Below are 20017 nucleotides of genomic sequence, written 5' to 3' on the forward strand. Positions count from 1 at the left end.
GGTCTTCTGGGGGAGCCACTCTTTTCTATCTGATTGTCCCAAAGTTGCTTGTCCAAGAGGCAACTGGACTTTCTGGTTTTTCTTTGAAGACATGTCACTTCTCATCCAAGAAGCTTCTTCAGCTCTGACTGCATGGTAGGGAATCATTCAGTTTGAGCTGGAGAAGCTTCCTGGATGAGAAGCAAAACGTCTTCAAAGAAAAAAACCCAGAAAGTCCAGTTGCCTCCTGAAAAAAGCTCCATTGGGACAACCATGACCTGAAGGACTGAGAGTCTCCGTAGCCTTTTCCATCTGGTTGTTCATTTGTTCTCCCACCCTACAAATTTCTTGTGGTTGTTGGGAGGATTGGAAACTCGCCTCACATAGTTAGGATAGGGGCAGAATTTTATTAGAGGGAACCAACAATCACAACTTCTTTTTTTTTGGTTTTAAAAAACAAACTTTATTAAATTTAAAAATATTAACAAGAAAAAAAGAGAAAATATACAGATTTTCTCACTCATAACATTTACAGTTTCAATCCACAGTTACACTAACATACTAAATACATGTGATTATATAAACACATATATACAAATATACAAACAGTGACTTATTTACCTATTCTATCTATCTGACAGTGCTTTTATTATTATTATTATTATTATTACTTGCATTTCCCCTAATTCTTATCTTTACCCTTTTTTTCCTTTGGTTTATCCACTTATACCATCTATTCCATACTATAAAATATTTTGAGTCTTCCTTGTCTTTTAATTCTAGAGTTAATTTATCCATTTCTGTGCATGTGGAGATTTTTTGAATTACTTCCTGATCTGTTGGCATACAATCTGTTTTCCACAGTTGTGCTATAGCCAGTCTGGCCTCTGTAATTATGTGTAGTGTCAAATATTTTATGTCTTTTCTAATATTCCTTTTTATCATGCCTAATAAGAAAACTTCTGGTTCTAATTCAATTTCTTGATCTATTATTTCTACTATCCATGTTTTTATTTTTTCCCAATCACAACTTTTAGAAAGTTGTATGTTAAAGCAACACAGCACAAACCCACTTCGGATGCCCAATAAGGACATATTGCAGGGGCAATAAGACTGAAGACTGAAGTTGTGGGTGGGGAAACACAACTAAGCAGCAGTTGTGTGTGGTGTGGTTAGAGACAGCAATAACAAATTGGTGGAAGAAAACATTCAAACTGTTGTTGGGTGACTGTTGGGTTTTCCCAGGTGTACCAAGCAGGTCTGTTGATTCCAACTACACCTTTTATTCTGATTAATACAGATTAACAGAGTTGGAAGGGTAAGGTCATCTAGTCCAACCCCACCCACCCACCCCACTCAAGGAGCCCTTACACCAGTGATGGCTAACCTTTTTGCCATCGCGTGCCAAAAGTGGGGGGAATGCAGGGGGTCGCACATGCGTGTGCCCACACCCTTAATTCAATGTGCCCCTCCCCCCACGCATGCACCTGCGTATCCCCCCCCCGCGGTCCCCCTGTTTTTGGCACGCAATGACACAGTGGGCCCAGTAGGCACATTTTTCGCCCTCCCCAGGCTCCAGAGGCTTTCTCGGAGCCTGGGGAGGGCGAAAACAGCCTTCCCCACTCCCCTGGAGGCCAGAAACAGCCTGTTTCCTGACTTCCGGTGGACCCGGAAGGCTAGAAAAATCAGCTGGCCGGCACACACATATGTGCTGGAGCTGATCTAGGGCAATGCTCGCGTGCCCACAGATATGGTTCCATGTGCCACCTGTGGCACGCGTGCCATAGGTTCGCCATCATGGCCCTACACCATTTCTGACAGGTGGCAGTCAAATCTCTTCTTGAAAGCTTCCATTGATGAAGCTCCCACAACTTCTGAAGGCAACTTCTGTTCCAACCAGTTTCAAAAAGCGGCAAAGGATTTAGGTAGGGAATCCCCACCAGGTATTGCTCAGAAAATTTCATCCAGGTACACGTCCTTAGAAAGAATTCCTATTCAAATAACATCGTAGACAGAGCTGTGGTCGGCTTCCGTTCTCGTGATCATTGGATTCTTTGGTCTTCGTATTTGTTTCCCACCACTGATGAATAATCTTCTCTGAGCTCTTTGCATTTCTGGGGTTCATCCTTGGCGTTCTTCAAACCTCCCACTTTTGGCTCAATGTCATTCTGTTCCTCCAGCATCTGCTGCAAAAACTGAATCAAAACATACAATTTCACTCAACTGTTGAAAGGAACAGATTTCGGCGAGCCAATTTTTGCTGACCCAAAGACTTTAGAAATCTGATCTTATAGAAGGGCCGCGAGGCTTCCAAGTGGCTGCAGGATCTAGAGTCCCCCCTGCAACAGATTCTTGGAATATAAACTTTTTCTGACTATCACAATTCGGGTCGTCACCTGTTTGGTAAGAGGAATATCCGCTGTTTTTTTTTCAGGCAGAATCTCTTCAGGTGCAATTACCTAATCTCCAGGAGATCTGGTAGCCCTACCAAGACCTACACTTTAGCAACTTGCTATTACAAAAAGGCAAACTAATTTTAGAGACATGGACACAATTTTATCCCCTTGGAAAAAGAATAGAGTTTTAAGTGCCAAAATATATATACTGTTTCTCCTAAAATAAGACGTTCCCTGATAATAATTATGCCCATTCGGGCTTTTGAGTGCATGCGCTAAAAATAAGCCCCCCCCAAAAAATAAGCCCTCCCCAAAAATAAGCCGGTCCCCGCCATTTCCTCTGGTTAGGGTTAGGGAGACAGAGCTGGAAATCAGATAAGATGGCAAGAGGAGCCCCGTCTTGTTCCACGCGCCCCAAAATAATAAGACATTCCCGAAAATACAGCCAAGTGCTTATTTCGGGGTTCAAAACAGGGTCTTATTTTCGGGGGAACTCGGTATATAGATCTTTTCTTTAAAAATGAGCATTTCTTGGGATTTTGAGAAAGCAACCTATTAGAAATAAAAGCTGATATTCAGAATCCTATGTATTATAGCAAGCAGAAAGTCTGGATAATTGTTCAAAAGCTGCAATACAGGTAGTCCTCGACTTACGACCACAACGGAGCCTAAAATTTCCGTTGCTAAGCAAGTCGGTTGTTAAGTGAGTTTGGCCCCATTTTCTGACCTTCCTTGCCACCGTTGTCCAAGTTAGTAACATGGTTATTAAGTGCATCTGGCTTGACTTTATTTGTCAGAAGGTTGCAAAAGGGATCCCCGAAACATTGCAACTTCATAAACATGAAATGGTTTCAAAGCGTCTGAATTTTAATCAGGTGACCATGGGGATGCTGCAACCGTCATAAGTGTGAAAAATGGTTGTAACTCCTAAGTCACATTTTTCAGTGCCTCTATAACTTCAAATGGTTCCTAAATGAATGATTATAAGTTGAGGACTACCTGTGCCTACATCAGAGGGGGGTTTCAGCAGGTTCTGACCAGTTCTGGAGAACCGGTAGCGGACATTTTGAGGAGTTCGGAGAACCGGTAGTAAAAATTCTGACTGGCTCCACCCCCATCTAGTCTCTGCCTCCCGAGTCCCAGCTGATCAGGAGGAAATGGGGATTTTGCAGTAACCTTCCCCTGGATTGGGGTGGGAATGGAGATTTTACAGTATCCTTCCCCTGCCACGCCCAAGCCATGCCCACCAAGCCATGCCACGCCCACAGAACCGGTAGTAAAAAAATTTGAAACCCACCACTGGCCTACATACCAGCTGAGTAGGGATGTTGAGGGCTGCAGGCCAAGGGATTTGGAAATAAAAGTTGCCCTGGTCTAAAACCAGACAGGAAAAAGAAACAGTCGGTCACTAAATGAACAGGGGTTCCCTTTGGTTTTGCAATCACGTTTGAACCAAAAGGAGGACTAGAGGCTAGGAATCAGAGAATGGCACCTTGATACCTTCCAGATATTTGGGGTGTTGACTGTGCTGGCTGCAACCAATTTTAAAGAAATGCTGAAACATCTGGAGGCCAACAGATTGGCTGACTGCTAGGCGAGTGGTAGGCATTGGAAGTTTACCTCTGGTATCCGATAAGCCTTTTGTACAAGAAATTCCTGGAAAGCGTGAGTTCCATGAAGGTGTATGAGCTTGGCATCCTGCAAAAATCATCCAAAAATCAGAATAAGGACTCTTTCTCTTTCCTTCTTTCCCTTCCTTCCTTCCTTCCTCCCTCCCTCCCTTCCTCCCTCCTCCTGCTCCCCCTCTCCCTCCCTCCTCTTCATAATCTCTTCATAATAAGTCCCTTCCTTCCTTCCTTCCTTCCTTCCTTCCTTCCTTCCTTCCCTCCTCCTGCTCCCCCTCTCCCTCCCTCCTCTTCATAATCTCTTCATAATAAGTCCCTTCCTTCCTTCCTTCCTTTCCTTCCTTCCTTTCCTTCCCTCCTCCCTTCCCTCCTCCTGCTCCATCTTCTCCTCTTCCTCCCTTCCTCCCTTCCCTCCTCCTGCTCCCCCTCTCCCTCCGTCCTCTTCATAATCTCTTCATAATAAGACCCTTCCTTCCTTCCTTTCCTTCCTTCCTTTCCTTCCTTCCTTCCTTTCCTTCCTTCCTTCCCTCCTCCTGCTCCCCCTCTCCCTCCCTCCTCTTCATAATTTCTTCATAATAAGCCCCTTCCTTCCTTTCCTTCCTTCCTTCCTTTCCTTCCTTCCTTCCTCCCTCCCTCCCTTCCTCCCTCCTCCTGCTCCCCCTCTCCCTCCCTCCTCTTCATAATCGCTTCATAATAAGTCCCTTCCTTCCTTCCTTCCTTCCTTCCTTCCCTCCTCCTGCTCCTGCTCCCCTTCTTCCTCCCTCCCTCCCTCCCTCCTCCTGCTCCCCCTCTCCCTCCCTCCTCTTCATAATCTCTTCATAATAAGTCCCTTCCTTCCTTCCTTCCTTTCCTTCCCTCCTCCCTTCCCTCCTCCTGCTCCTTCTTCTCCTCTTCCTCCCTTCCTCCCTTCCCTCCTCCTGCTCCCCCTCTCCCTCCGTCCTCTTCATAATATCTTCATAATAAGACCCTTCCTTCCTTCCTTTCCTTCCTTCCTTTCCTTCCTTCCTTCCTTCCTTTCCTTCCTTCCTTCCCTCCTCCTGCTCCCCCTCTCCCTCCCTCCTCTTCATAATTTCTTCATAATAAGCCCCTTCCTTCCTTTCCTTCCTTCCTTCCTTTCCTTCCTTCCTTCCTTCCCTCCCTCCTCCTGCTCCCCCTCTCCCTCCCTCCTCCTCATAATCTCTTCATAATAAGCCCCTTCCTTCCTTTCCTTCCTTCCTTCCTTTCCTTCCTTCCTTCCTTCCTTCCTTCCTTCCTTCCTTTCCTTCCTTCCTTTCCTTCCTTCCTTCCCTCCTCCTGCTCCTTCTTCTCCTCTTCATAATTTCTTCATAATTAGCCCCTTCCTTCCTTCCTTTCTTCCTTCCTTCCCTCCTCCTGCTCCTTCTTCTCCTCTTCCTCCCTTCCTCCCTTCCCTCCTCCTGCTCCCCCTCTCCCTCCTTCCTTCCTTCCCTCCCTCCCTCCCAACAGGAACTTGCAACATACCTCTTCACTTAAGAGCCTTCTAGAATTCTTGAGGCTGCTCTCTTTTGGGTTTTCTAAAGGTTCATTCACATTCTGTTTTTTCCACGTCTTTGGGTCCAGATACCAAGCTCCATATCTGATCTTCCTCTCCCATCTGGATTGGCAAGCGTCCTGGGAGAAAAGAAAGAGGGAAGGGACATCATTTTCATGGGGTCCAAGGTTAGGAGTTGACCTATCCCATTATGTCTCCCTTCCTGCTCAGTAGCAAAAATAGAAGCTGAAGATTCAACCATCATCGGTAGGAGAAGAGCAAGGCAGGACTAGAGGGTGGAGTTAAGCACATCATCAGCCTGGAATTCTTTATGTTGCCACAAAGGGTGCCGATCCAGCCTCTCCTGAATTCCGTTGATTTTTTTTTTTTTTGAAAAAAGTTTTTTATTTTTAAACAACAAACATATATAAAAACCATCGTTCCTGTAGTCTGCAATTTTTTCCTCTGGAAATCCTTTGAATGGTGTTGGAGTAGGAAGGGATTTCAGAGAAAAATTTCAAACTACAGGAACCATTTGCACTACTCAGGTGACCCTGAGGACACAGATAAACCTCCAAGTGGCCTCAACGACCCTCTAAAAGGATGCAAAGGACCAACTGTGTGCAAGGAGTATAAATCTTTCCATTTCCCCACCGCCCAGTCAGAGACGAAGAAGCTTCTTGGATGAGAAGCGAAACGTCTTCAGAAGAAAAAAAAAGAAAGAAAGTCCAGTTGCCTCCTGAAAAAAGCACCTTTGGGACAAACCATGACCTGGATGACGGAGAATCTCTACAGACTTTCAGTCATTAAGCAGGGCAAAGCGAACACTGCGGTTGCTAAATGAGTCCGTTGTATCCCTTGGGGGTTTTTTTTGGCTAGAAATAAATGTTGGTGTACAGCAAAGAAACATCATAAATCTTAGTCATGTGACCACAGGACAAAAGGCCATAAATGCAAGACAGTGATGTGATCACATGACCGCCGGGTGGCCCTAGCCATTGGAACTTTGAAACTGGGTCATAGGAACTCTAGAAGGTACATCATAACCGGGGGTGATATTCACTTACCTTCCTACCAGTTCGCAAATGTGAGTGCGCGTGCATGCTCGCTCGCTTCATTCACACGGGCCCCATCCATGCATGTGCCCAGCCTTCCGCACATGCGCCAGGCCTCACTAACGTGACTAAATGGGATGGCATAGAGCGAAGGCAGATTTCCGCTACCAGTTCGGGCGAACCAGTACGAACTGGCTGAATACCACCTCTGATCATAACGTACCACTTGTAAATCAAGGATTCTCTGTATGAAGTATCTCTGTTTTTTCTCTGCAAGCGAAAAGTCTTCGGTTCTTCTAAACAAAAGTCAAGGCTTACCAAACAATCTTAGGGCACCTACGATCTGGAACGAGCTCCCCCCGGAGATACGGAGGATTCCGGATCTGCGTACCTTCCGTCGCGCGCTTAAGACGTTCTTATTCCATCAAGCTGGCCTGACCTAAATTTTTCCTCTTTTTAAATGGAATTTTAAATTGGTTTTAATTTATTGGGGTTTTAAAATGGTTCAGCCAAATTTATTTAATTAGTTTTATCTCTATTTTAAATTTTGTATTTATATGTTTTATTTTATGGCTGTTCACCGCCCTGAGTCCTTCGGGAGTAGGGCGGTATACAAATTTAATAAAATGAAAAAAAAATGAAAAATGAAAATGAAATCTTCATTCACAGCCCTGTGTACTTGGATGTTAGAGGTCACCCACCTTAGAAGGCCTAATATCCTGATCAGGTTTCTTTCTAAGAGCTCGAAGAGGTAGCATCCCAAAATGCTTCTTCAGGTCCATGGGTAGATCACGGAGTTCCTCAACACGCAGCGGGTGAAACATCGGGAGGGTGGTCTCGTAAGCCGCATCAAACATACTTAGAACGGTGTCTTCATCTACGCTGTACTTCTCCCCTCCCTGAAATAGGAACTCAAAATCAAAAGCGCAAGTATCCAACAGGCACATCATTTTTATCAGAAGTGGGTTTCATATATGGTTCCCACCGGTTCGTCCCGCGTGCGAACGTTCGCTTTGGCACATGCACACCTTTTTTGCATGCGCCTGGCCTTCCACACATGCGCCCAGCCTCGAAAACGTGGCTAAATAGGAAGGCATAGAGCCGGGGCGGGGTGGGGTGGGGCCGGGTGGGCCCACCTGTGATCGCCGCTACCAATTCGCCCGAACCGGTGCGAACCGACTGAATACCACCTCTAATTTTTATCCAGCAAAAGAGGTATTTCGTTCTGTGAAATGGTTTGACTCGCAGGTCGTCCTTGTCTTATGACCACAACCGGTTCAGAATTCACCACTGGCTTGTCCTCTTTAAGGTAGGTGGACTTCAACTCCCAGAATCCCCCAGTCAGCCAATTCTGGGAGTTGAAGTCCACATGTCTTAAAGGGGCCAAGCCTGAGAAATTGACACAGAAATTGTTTGACTTACTAGAGAATTGAATCCATCGCAAAGTTCTTTGGTGGCTCGCTTGATATTCTCGTCGAGAGGAGGGACGTAATTCAACCTGGCTTTCAATTCTCTTGCTGCTACTTTTGTGGGGGAGAACCAGGTGTACGGAGCTTTGTTTCCTGGATCCTTGCTGTAAAGAAAGATTTACACATCCATATTGATCAAACAGCAAACCCCACGATGTTTAATGAGATGTTTTCCCCGTCTAAGCACGAAACTACAGCCTTATTATATCTGCTCTGATGGGACTAATTAATATCACTGAATATTTTTAAAAATTTAATTTAATTTTAATTTGATTTATATGCCGCCCTTCTCCGGAGACTCAGGGCGGCTTACAGTGCGTTAAGCAATAGCCTTCATACTTTTGTATATTTATACAAAGTCAGCTTATTGCCCCCACAAACTGGGTCCTCATTTCACCTACCTTAGAAAGGATGGAAGGCTGAGTCAACCTTGAGCCTGGCGAGATTCGAACTTACAGTAATTGCAGGCAGCTGGTGTTAATCACAATGCTTTTAGTCTGCTGAGCCACTAGGCCCTTATTAATATTTATTATTATTATTATTATTATTATTATTATTATTATTATTATTATTTAATAAGTTATTTTTCCTAAGTACAATAACCAAAGGAATCCGTAGGGACCAATCCAGAGCTTCAAGATGGTAGTGTAGGAAGAAAAATCCTCGGTCCAGTTCCAAGCCGGGAATAAAATGGAGGCTGATTGGAAAGAAAGTTGGTTTATTGATGAAGCAGAATCACCAACAGCATGTGGTTCTGGGACAGCTGACCAAACAGCTAACCTTGTTTAGCTTTCCTGGTTTGTTTAGTTTGAATGCATAGTAAGAAACAAACCAGATATTTGGGGAAGTGTGGAGTTTATCTTCCTCAAAGATACTAACTAGAAGGCTCTGAAAACTGTTGATCAACGTATCACCACAAGGTGGCGGTCAGGAGTCAAGCAGATGTCAGTGCATTGGAGAGAAAATTATACATATATAGATAATTCTCGGTTTATTATAATTTTTTTAGCCTGAAACAAGTGAAGTTCTCACATTTACAACTGTTCCCGGCAAAATTTGGGTAACCAGCTTTTATTTCAAGTCAAGCTATTCTCCAAAGCACCTGAAGGCAGGACAAGAAGCAATGGGTGGAAACTAATCAAGGAGAGAAGCAACCTAGAACTAAGGAGAAATTTCCTGACAGTGAGAACAATTAACCAGTGGAACTACTTGCCTCCAGAAGTTGTGAATGCTCCAACACTGGAAGTTTTAAAGAAGATGTTGGATCACCATTTGTCTGAAGTGGTGTGGGGTTTCCTGCCTAAGCAGGAGGTTGGACTAGAAGACCTCCAAGGACCCTTCCAACTCTGTTATTCTAATTCTATTCTAACATGTCCTTTAATGTTCTATCGGCTGTTATCAGATTCTTGTGGGGTCACGGCTGGCTCTATAGGCAAAAGGGGAAATGCAAATCCTAGGTGCTCGTCTGAGCTAATCCTCTCAATCCTTTTGGCTTGCCTAATCGCTTATCTGGAGTTTCTGTCTGACTCAGTCTTTCTGAATGGATTACCAAATCTCCAAAAAGCTGGCCTCCAGAAGTTGTGAGTGCTCCAACACTGGAAGTCTTTAAGAAGATTTTGGATAACCATTTGTCTGAAGCGGTGGTGGGTTGCCCCCCCCCCCGGTTCGCACGGGTTCTATAGAACCAGTAGTAAAACCGGCGGGAGGCTCCGCCCACCGACCCCGGACGTCGTCAGGAAGCTTCTGCGCATGCGGTCCCATTGCGAACCAGTAGTAAAGGTAAGTAGAACCTACCCCTGCTGGGTTGGGTTGGGATATGCCATGGTCCCACCGCCCGAGTACCTTGGTTATGGCTTGCATATTGTGGAAATGCAGGCCCTGTGATAGGTGCTCATGGTAGTTGATGTCATGATTTGTGATGCATTATCCGTGGCCTGGCACTCACCGATTGGCCTGTGGGGCCCTTGCTTGTCTGTTCCTTTTGTCTTCCAGGAGGGAAGGGATCGTAGGAGGAGGGCAGGGTTCTCCACCAAGGCTGGCATCAGGTTCTTGGTCGGTAGGAAGCACCTCTGGGTCCAGGATGCTCATGACTTCCTTGAAAAGCTGGGAAGGGCAGGGCAGGGCGGGGAGGGGAGGAAAGGAAGGAAGGAAAGGAAAGGGAGGGGAAGGAAAGGAAAGGAAAGGAAAGGAAAGGAAAGGAAAAAAGGAGGAGAGGGGAGGAAAGAAAGGAAAGGAAAGGGAGGGAAAGGGAGGAAGGAAGAAAGGAAAAAAGGAGGAGAGGGGAGGGGAAGAAGGAAAGGAAAGGAAAGAAGGGAAAAGGAAGGGAAAGGAAGGAAAGAAAGAAGGAAATAAGGAGGAGTGGGGAGGGGAGGGGAGGGGAGGAAGGAAAGGAAAGAAGGGAAAGAAAGGGGAAGGAAGGAAGGGAAAGGAAGAAAGGAAAAAAGGAGGGGAGGGGAGGAAAGGAAGGAAGGAGGGAAAGAAGGGAAAGGAAAGGAAAGGAAGGGAAGGGAAAGGAAGGAAGGAAGGAATGAAAAAAGGAGGAAAGAAAGGAAAGAAAGGAAAGGAAAGAGAGGGAAAGGGAGGGAAAGGAAGGAAGGAAGGAAAAAAGGAGGGGAGGGGGGGAGGAGAGGAAGGAAAGGAAAGAAGGGAAAAGGAAGGGAAAGGAAGGAAGGAAGAAAGGAAGAAAAGAAGGAAAAAAGCCGGAGTGGGGAGGGGAGGGGAGGAAGGAAAGGAAAGAAGGGAAAGAAAGGGGAAGGAAGGAAGGAAGGGAAAGGAAAGGGAGGGAAAGGAAGGAAGGAAAAAGGGAGGGGAGGAAAGAAAGGAAGGAGGGAAAGAAGGGAAAGGAAGGGAAGGGGAAGGAAGGAAGGAAAAAACAAGGGGAGGGGAGGAAGGAAAGAAGGGAAAGAAAGAAAAGAAAAGAAAGGGAAAGAAGGGGAAAGGAAAGAAAGGAATGAAGGAAAGGAAAAGAAAAGAAAAGAGAAGAAAAGAAAAGAAAAGAAAAGAAAAGAAAAGAAAAGAAAAGAAAAGAAAAGAAAAGAAAAGAACTCTGTGAACCTAAATATGTCACCCAAGTCTGGCTCCAGACCAATTGCCAAGAGACACCCAAGGCCAGCCAGATTCTTGCCCCTGATTAACCTCTCTCTCTCCTGTGGAAACTGGTCAGGGGCCGAGACAAATGCTTCCAGATAATCCGAAACCAACCCTCATCATCAGCAAACCGGAAAATTCTGGAACAGGCCTAAAAAAAAAAAAGGAAGGACTCCTTTGTGAAGAGGAGGGAACGAAAGCCTCGGCCTCAAAATCAGGAACATGCTAGCTGGAGTAAATACCACTTCTGTCTGGAGTACAAGATGTGCCAAGAACGGAGGTCCGGATGCTGTTTTTCTGTTTATTTAGCTGAAAAACAGTGGCGGCCTTTTCTCTCGTACTTTGAATTGTAATAACAGCGAAAATCCCCTCTCTTATTACTCCTTTTAGGCGGAGGAGATAAATACGGGGAATTTCCTATCCTTGTGGAACTCAGGGGAGAGAATCCACCCTCCCCGTATCAGCTCAGAGATAGCAAGGGTTGTGTGGCAAATGTGACAAAGTTTGCAACTATCTCTGAACTTCCCTGGAACAGAGATAAAATTTCGCAAAAGCCTCGCTTCATCCTGGCTTTTAAAGGAAACTGTGACCTCGACTCATCCTGGAGGTCGAATTGTTTGGAAGGGTTACAAGTGTTTTCCCCGCAGGAGGATCTGGATTTTGTGAGACGCTTTCTATGCAAAACAGATTTTTTATTCTTTATATACTGTTTCCATCTTCATTTAAAACATCAACTCAAGGTAAACCGTTTCAAACTCGATTGCAGAAAATATGACTTTAGTAACAGAGGGCTCAATGCCTGGAATGCACTACCTGACTCTGTGGTTTCTTCCCCAAATCCCCAAAACTTTAACCTTAAACTGTCTACTGCAGACCTCACCCTATTCCTAAGCGCACCAGCGTGCCTTATGTCCCTGTCCTAATGTCCCCATTTATTCGTATCCTTTTCATGTATTTATAATTATGTTTACACCTGTATCTCTCTCTACTGTAATGCTCTCTACATGGGGCTCCCCTTGAGGAACACCCGGAGGCTCCAGCTGGTCCAGAATGCGGCCACGCGGGTGGTTATGGGAGCGACGGGGCACTCCCATGTGACCCCCCCTCCTGCGCGAGCTGCACTGGCTCTCGGTGGTCTTCTGGGTGCGCTTCAAGGTTTTGGTTACCAACTTTAGAGCGCTCCATGGCTTAGGACCGGGGTATTTACGAGACCGCCTTCTGCCACCAGTAGCCTCTCACCGACCAGTACGCTCCCATAGAGAGGGGCTCCTCAGGGTGCCCTCGGCCAAACAATGTCAACTGGCGTCCCCCAGGGAGAGAGCCTTCTCTGTGGGGGCACCTGCCATCTGGAACGAGCTCCCCCCGGAGATACGGAGGATCCCGGACCTGCACGCTTTCCGCCGTGCCATCAAAACATTTCTTTTCCAGCAGGCCGGCCTGGCCTAACCTCTCTTTTAAACTTTTTAAAATTTTTAAAATTCTTCAATTTTAAATTTGTCTTATGAATTTGGGGTGTTTTAAATTTCGTTTTCCGGCCAATTATTTAATTGTATTTTAATGGTTTTTTAACATTTGTATTATATGTATTTTATTTGGCTGTTCACCGCCCTGAGTCCTTCGGGAGTAGGGCGGTATACAAATTCAATAAATAATAATAATAATAAATAATAATAATAATAATAATAATAATAATAATAATCTGTCATAAAATACATACTTGACAAAATAAAATAAATAAAATATAAATACAATAAATAAAAGTGCTGTGGTTACCAGCTTGCCACTTTGACCCCCTCCATGAGATGCCACTGAGCCTTTTCCTTTACTTTCCCTTCTTGTCTCCCTCAATATCCTCCAGATTTCAATTTTACACCTCAATAACAGAATAAGAGATTTGTATGGGACCTTGGAGGTCTTCTAGTCCAACCCCTTTCTCGAGCAGGAGATCCTACACCACTTCAGACAAATGGTCATCCAATCTCTTCTTAAAAACCTCCAATGTTGGAGCACTCAAAACTTCTGGAAGCAAGCTGTTCCACTGATTAATTTTTCCATTGTCAGGAAATTTCTCCTTAGTTCTAGGTTTGTTCTCTCCTTGATCAGTTTCCACCCATTGCTTCTTGTCCTGCCCTCAGGTGCTTTGGAAAATAGATTGACCCCCTCTTCTTTGTGGCAGCCCCTCAAATATTGGAACACTGCTATCATGTCACCCCTGGTCCTTCTTTTCCTGCAAAGATGCCCTTGGTCTGATAAACCAGCAAATCAGCAATTAGAAAGCAACACTTAGTTTCTCTTTCTTGTCAAGCAACTTTCTTTTTTTAAAAGAAAAAATCCATCTGGGAATTTACCCCGAGAACTCCAAGTTAATGTCATTCGTGCACCGAGTCAAGGGATTTTCTTTGCTGCCATAAATGGAGCTCTCTGTCTATTCAAATGCCTGCCAGAACAGCTCTTTATGATTTATTATGAGTCATAAATCCTGAGAATTCTCTTGGCAGAAAAAAAAAACCACTTAGTATAATTATAAATTAAATATAGTCTTTAGTAAAAATGATTAGGGGGTCAGGTCATTAGACTCCAGATATATAGGGACACGCTGGCTCAGTGGCTAAGATGCTGAGCTTGTCGATCAAAAGGTCGGCAGTTCAGCGGTTCGAATCCCCAGTGCTGCGTAACGGGGTGAGCTCCCGTTACTTGTCCCAGCTTCTGCCAACCTAGCAGTTCGAAAGCAGGTAAAAAATGCCAGTAGAAAAATAGGGGCCACCTTTGGTGGGAAGGTAACAGCGTTCCGTGCGCCTTTGGCGTTGAGTCATGCCGGCCACATGACCACGGAGACGTCTTCGGACAGCGCTGGCTCTTCGGCTTTGAAACGGAGATGAGCACTGCCCCCTAGAGTCGGGAACGACTAGCACATATGTGCGAGGGGAACCTTTACTTTACATTCTTTATTGCCCAAGCACCCAAAATTTCCACCCCACAAAATGTACCCTGTTTCTTTGAAAATAAGACCTCCCCGGATAATAAGCCCAATCGGGCTTTTGAGCACATGCGTGAAAATAAACCCTCCCTGAAAATAAGCCTTCCCCGAAAATATTTAACTGCATGCACAACAGGTCCCTGCCATTTCCTCTGGTTAGGGTTAGGGAGACAGAGCTGGAAATCAGGTAAGATGGCAAAAGGAGCCCATCTTGCTCCACACGCCCCAAAATAATAAGACCTCTCCGAAAATAAGGCCAAGCGCTTATTTCAGGGTTCAAAAAAATATAAGACAGGGTCTTATTGTCGGGGAAACATGGTACTTTTAAAGATTTGGAGCCCAATAAGTGTGGAGACGGGCCGAGACAATGTTAGAAGAGTGTTTCTCAGTCTTGGCTACTTGACGATGTGTGGACTTCAACTCCCAGAATTCTACAACCAGTTTGCTTGCTGACTAGGGAATCCTGGGAGCTGAAGTATCCAAGGTTGAGAAACACTGTTTTAAATTCAACAGTGGAAATGTGACTCCAATAAAGGAGAATATTTGTAACTCAGGATTGAAATGAGGGGTCCTTGGCGTCCTCTGCGTTTGGCTGTTTTCTTGCGGGCATTTCACTACCAGACTGGGTAACTTCATCAGTATTAGAACGGAGTGGTGTTTGTGGAGAGGAAGAGGAGGAGAAGGAGGAAGACTGTGGGGTTCTTGGTGCTCTCTGAGCTTGGGTGTTTTCTTACAGACATTTCATTACCAACCTAGGCAACATCATCAGTGCTCAAATGTGACTACTATTGAAAGATCTTTGTAAAAAAAAAAACATGGGCAGAAATGCATGTTCTCACCTCTGCAGGAATGCTTTCTTCAAAATTTGGGTAGAGGGCTAAGGGGTGTTGGCTGAGGCAGTATTCAACTTGAGCAACGTGGTCCTTTTGGGATTGGCTCATCAGGCTGAGCTTCGAAGTGTAGCTCTGTGGCTCCAATAGCCTCTTTCTGGATCTCTGGGATGCTCGGAGAAGATTCTTCGGTTTCTCGGAGAGAAGAAGATGGCTGGGTCCTTTTTCTGGCTGGGTAAGGATGCTCTCACCTGAAAGAGGGAAGGCCTCTCTGGAATAATCCAAATTGCTCCTCAGAAAGCGCCAGTGTTGACCGTTCAAGGAACCAGAGAATCTGGATTTGGGAGCACCGTGCCGTTGAAAAAATTGGAAAGGCATGTCTTCACCTTCAAGAGCTGAAAAAAAAAAAATAGCCACAGGGGTTATCCCTTGGTTTGGCTGACCTTGCAATATCTGAAATCGTCTGAGCCACCCACACCAAGCAGACAACGCTGCTGTCCTCCGTCACGGATTTTACATCTGTGTTGAGAAAAGCTTCTTGGCTTAGGTTCATAATTGCAATTTATTCACGCCAGATGTTTTCAGCCTCTGGAGGACCAGGAATGCAGCTTCTGTTGGCTTCGGATGGCATCAGGGGATTTGCAGAGTAAAACTAGAGCAATGCCATTTTCTTCCTCCCCTCCCACGCAAAATACTCCAAAGATAGGGGGAAAAAATGGGGACAGCCCTACTCCCTCTAGTAGACCCTGATAGGCACAGAACAGATGCTGTTTGGATAGTATTTTGGGGGGTACACTCTGATGTAGCGTCTCCATAGACGGTCACTCCTAAAAGTCAACTACTTTTCCTACAACGCTTTATTTATTTTCTCCTTTTTCTTCCCAAAAATGAGCTCAACAAAAATGTAATTGCTGTATTTCCTATCATCCTTGGTTTAAAAAAAAAGGTTTTATTAAGTAGTGGCAGCATCGCTGCGCTGTGTATCAAGAGAGGTGCTTTTGCTCAGAAAAAAATGCAAGTATTATATTAGGGAACTTTTCGGTATGATTCTTATTCCTCTTTTGCGCCTAACAAGCTCATTCTAGTTCCCACAAAGTGTTTGTAACACCAGAGTAATAACATGAAAGTGAAAGGAGCAGTGGGGGAGGATGAAGAAGGGGGAATAATTTGAAGTAAAGGTAAAGCCCTTTCATTAGTTTCATAGTGATATTATCATAAATGGGGAAGAAATGGAGGTAGCGACAGATTTTATTTTCCTGGGCTCCAAGATCACCGCAGATGGGGACTGCAGCCAAGAAATTAAAAGAGGCTTGCTCCTGGGGAGGAAAGCTATGGCAAAGTTAGACAGCATACTAAAAAGCAGAGACATCACCCTGCCAACAAAAGAGCGTATAGTCAAGGCTATGGTTTTTCCTGTTGCAATGTATGGCTGTGAAAGTTGAACCATAAGGAAGGCTGAGCGCCAAAGAATGGAGGCCTTTGAACTCTGGTGCTGGAGAAGACTCCTGCGAGTCCCTTGGACTGCAAGGCGATCCAACCGGTCAGTCCTAGAGGAGATCAACCCTGACTGCTCTTTAGAAGGCCAGATCCTGAAGGTGAAACTCAAATACTTTGGCCACCTAATGAGAAGGAAGGACTCATTGGAGAAGAGCCTAATGCTGGGAAAGATGGAGGGCAAAAGAAGAAGGGGACGACAGAGAATGAGGTGGCTGGATGGAGTCACTGAAGCAGTCGGCATGAGCCTAAATGGACTCCAGAGGATGGTAGAAGACAGGAAGGCCTGGAGGAATGTTGTCCATGGGATCGGACACAACTTCGCAACTATCAACAACAACAACATTATCATTACAGTTCTATTTTCATACTCATTCTTAATCCCGTAAGTATGCTTAAAAATAAGTTATATTCATTAAAAACGGCACATTCAATTTGGGGAGATTGCTGATTCTGGTGATTCTTTTAAAACAGTTGACAAAGTGGTAGTTATACATCAGATGAATTTTTCTAGGCATCCCCAGCTGATCTCTGCACAGCTTAATTCTGGATCGAGAAACGAGGCCATCTCTCTTCCTGTGAACGTGACATAGTCCATGTTAAGGACGGATAAATAAATAAATACAAATAAATAAACTTTATACCAAAGCTTATTCCATTAAACAAAGATGCTATTTTGCTTTTGTTTTTTAACAGAATAATATCACACTGTGTTCCCCCCTAGGATGGCTGCCGCACAAATCCAATTATTTCTACCTCTTGGACCTTGTTCTCAGACAAAATATATTTAGAGCTACCATCCTTGACATTTGTCGCTGAAGTTATAAAAAAGAAACATACCAGCAGCGAAAAGCAGAGGTGTGATCTGGCATCCGGGTCCACACCAACAGTGCAAATATTGTCTGGAAATGTTGTTTTGCGATTGGGCGGCTCGCACCTTTCTAAGTCTTCATCTAGCAGCGGGCTTTAATTCTGCGGGAGAGGCGACAACTTGATTGTGTTCCCAGAGGCACGCAGGAGACCGTGGTGTGTTTGGGATTGGTTGTTGTGACAACCTGATCTGCCCAGCTATTCATTCATGAGAACACATGCTTGCCTTTCCTTCTGAGCAAAAGCTGTCTGAGAATGCAAAGGTGGGGGGGAAATTATTAGTCCTGTTGTGACTTAGGCTCACTTAGTCATTACAGGACACAATTAGTCTCAAACAAAATTACTTTATTATAACAGCTGAGAACGACTTCATTCCCAGTTTAGTCCAAATTAATTCTAAAACAAGTCCTTCAGGAAAAGTCCTTCGGGCTTATCACAAATCTTTATCTGCTTTGGCACCCTGCCAAAGGCCTTTCTTGGCAAATTTATTTTATTTATTTATTTTATTAAATTTCTATACCGCCCTTCTCCCGAAGGACTCGGGGCGGTGAACAGCCACAAGCTAAAACACATAAATATAAAAAATTTAAAATAGATTAAAAACGAATTAAATAATTTGGCTGAATTTAAAATACCCCATAATTTAAAACAAATTAAAATTTATATTTAAAAGGGAGAAGATTTAGGCCAGGCCAGCTTGATGAAATAAAAAAGTCTTAAGCGCGCAACGGAAGGTGCGCAGATCCGGGATCCTCCGTATCTCCGGGGGGAGCTCGTTCCAGATCGTAGGTGTCCCCACAGAGAAGGCTCTCCCCCTGGGGGCCGCCAGTCGACATTGTTTGGCTGACGGCACCCGGAGGAGCCCCTCTCTATGGGAGCGTACTGGCTGGTGGGAGGCTATTGGTGGTAGCAGGTGGTCCTGTAGATAACCAGGTCCTAAGCCATGGAGCACTTTAAAGGTGATAACCAGAACCTTGAAGCACACTCGGAAGACCACCGGGAGCCAGTGTAGCTCGCGCAGGAGAGGTGTTACATGGGAACTCCACGTTGCTCCCATAACCACCCGCGCGGCCGCACTCTGTGCCAGTTGGAGCCTCCGAGTACACCTCAAGGGGAGCCCCATGTAGAGAGCATTACAATAGTCCAGACGACTATTCGGGCAAAGCCCCACCCACGAAGTTCAGAAACAAGAGACGCCGACTGGAAAACAGATTTAGCAACGCTGCTTTCCTACAAAGAGCCCAAGAGCCTTTGCTGCTCTTTTAAGCCTTATGGGAGGGGCCAATCATCTCCTGGCCTTACTCCCGAGTCGTCCTTTTTGCTTTAGCTGCTCCTGCCTTCTGGCAGCTCTGCGCATGCGGGCACTAGGAACAGGCTCCTCATGTTCCTCTGTCTCTCTGCTGTCCGACTCTAGAGGCTCCGGAGTCCGTGCATCACTCCCAGGTGGCGCTGGCTCCATCTCGGCCTTCGACCCAGAGCCCTTGTCTGGGCCTTCCCCAGACTCCAGGACTGGCCCATGGTCCTCCCCAGCCTCTTCACTGTCTGACTCCGCTTCTAGCTCCGTGGGCTGCTGGCAGGCCACAACAAGTGCCAAGGAGATTATGGTTAATGCAGCACTGGAAGGTGGATTCGGCTTGTGTCACTACATGATGGTTTGGACGGTTTAGGGTCCCGGAGGCTAAAACATATGAAGAACAGTTGCAGGAATTGGGTATGTCTAATTTAATGAAAAGAAGGACTAGGGGTGACATGTTAGCTGTGTTCCAACATCTCAGGAGCTTCCTCAAAGAAGATGGGAGTCAACCTACTCTTCAAGGCACCTGAAGGCAGGACAAGAAGCAATGGATGAAGACTAATCAAGGAGAGAACCAGTCTAGAACTAAGGAGAAATTCCCTGGCAGAATTATTAATTAGTGGAATGGCTTGCCTTCAGAAGTTATGGGTGCTCCAACACCGAAGAAGAGATTAGACAACCATTTGTCTGAAATGGTATAGGGTTGAGCAGAGAGTTGGACTAGAAGACCTCCAAGGTCTCTTCCAACTCTGTTATTCTGTTAGTGTAAGCACTAGGACATTCAGGTAAATGCTGGGGTCCATACATCCTAAAAATCATAGAATTGTGGAATCCAAATGACCTCAGAAATCATCTAATCCAGCTACTGGCCAGTGCATCTCTCCAGATCCAAGGAAGCTGGCATTTAGGACTTGTCACATATTTGCTCAAGACATAGGTAACTGGAGCCAGATACATGATTGTCTAGTGTTACTACTGCTTTACACTGCACTAGTAACAACACAACACTTGGAATATGGCATCCAGTTCTGGTCACGACGATAGAAAAAAAGGTGTTGAGACTTGCCCTGTTAGTGTTGGTACCAAAAGTGTTAATATACTTGTATATAAACAGAGAGTAGTAAACCCCACTTCTTCTAGCACTGATGATGTTACCTAGTTGGGTCATGAAACGTCTGCAAGAAAGCCACCAACTCAGAGACCACCAAGGACCCCACAGTTCAACCCCGAGCTGCAAATATTCTCTTCTCTTATATATTATATTATATTATAGAATAGAATAATATTTTATTGTCGATCGAAAGGTCGGCAGTTCAGCGGTTCAAATCCCTAGGGCCGCGTAATGGGGTGAGCTCCCGTTATTGTCCCAGCTTCTGCCAACCTAGCAGTTCGAAAGCAGGTAAAAAAATGCAAGTCGAAAAATAGGGACCACCTTTGGTGGGAAGGGAACAG

At 45.1% G+C, this 20017-nt stretch overlaps 1 protein-coding gene across 2 annotated transcripts; it reads right to left on the bottom strand.

Moving 5' to 3' along the window:
* Positions 1-1487: 1487 nt before the first annotated feature.
* On the bottom strand, positions 1488-17419 carry LOC117673651 (protein FAM47E-like). Of its 2 annotated transcripts, XM_060687023.2 has the most exons (8): positions 17242-17419; positions 14917-15302; positions 9959-10116; positions 7967-8117; positions 7246-7443; positions 5480-5629; positions 3996-4073; positions 1488-2174 (listed from the first exon to the last, which is right to left on the bottom strand). In XM_060687023.2, exons 2-8 carry the CDS (start codon positions 15283-15285, stop codon positions 2022-2024), a joined length of 1257 nt encoding a protein of 418 aa, XP_060543006.2. In that variant the 5' UTR covers positions 15286-15302; positions 17242-17419; the 3' UTR covers positions 1488-2021. The 2 variants fall into 2 exon arrangements, with proteins under 2 accessions (XP_060543006.2, XP_060543007.2); XM_060687024.2 differs by lacking the exon at positions 7246-7443.
* Positions 17420-20017: the final 2598 nt, after the last annotated feature.

The sequence above is a fragment of the Pantherophis guttatus genome, chromosome 8 (genome assembly GCF_059756535.1).
Source record: "Pantherophis guttatus breed Tessera chromosome 8, ASM5975653v1, whole genome shotgun sequence".
NCBI lineage: Eukaryota > Metazoa > Chordata > Lepidosauria > Squamata > Colubridae > Pantherophis > Pantherophis guttatus.

Coding starts and splice junctions, on each gene's coding strand:
- LOC117673651 (XM_060687023.2), bottom strand. CDS start 15,285: ATGCCTTTCCAATTTTTTCAACGGCACGGTGCTCCCAAATCCAGATTC. Junction 8,118..9,958: donor AGGGCCCCACAGGCCAATCG/GTGAGTGCCAGG, acceptor CTTTCTTTACAG/CAAGGATCCAGGAAACAAAG. Junction 4,074..5,479: donor GAAGGCTCTTAAGTGAAGAG/GTATGTTGCAAG, acceptor TGATTTTTGCAG/GATGCCAAGCTCATACACCT.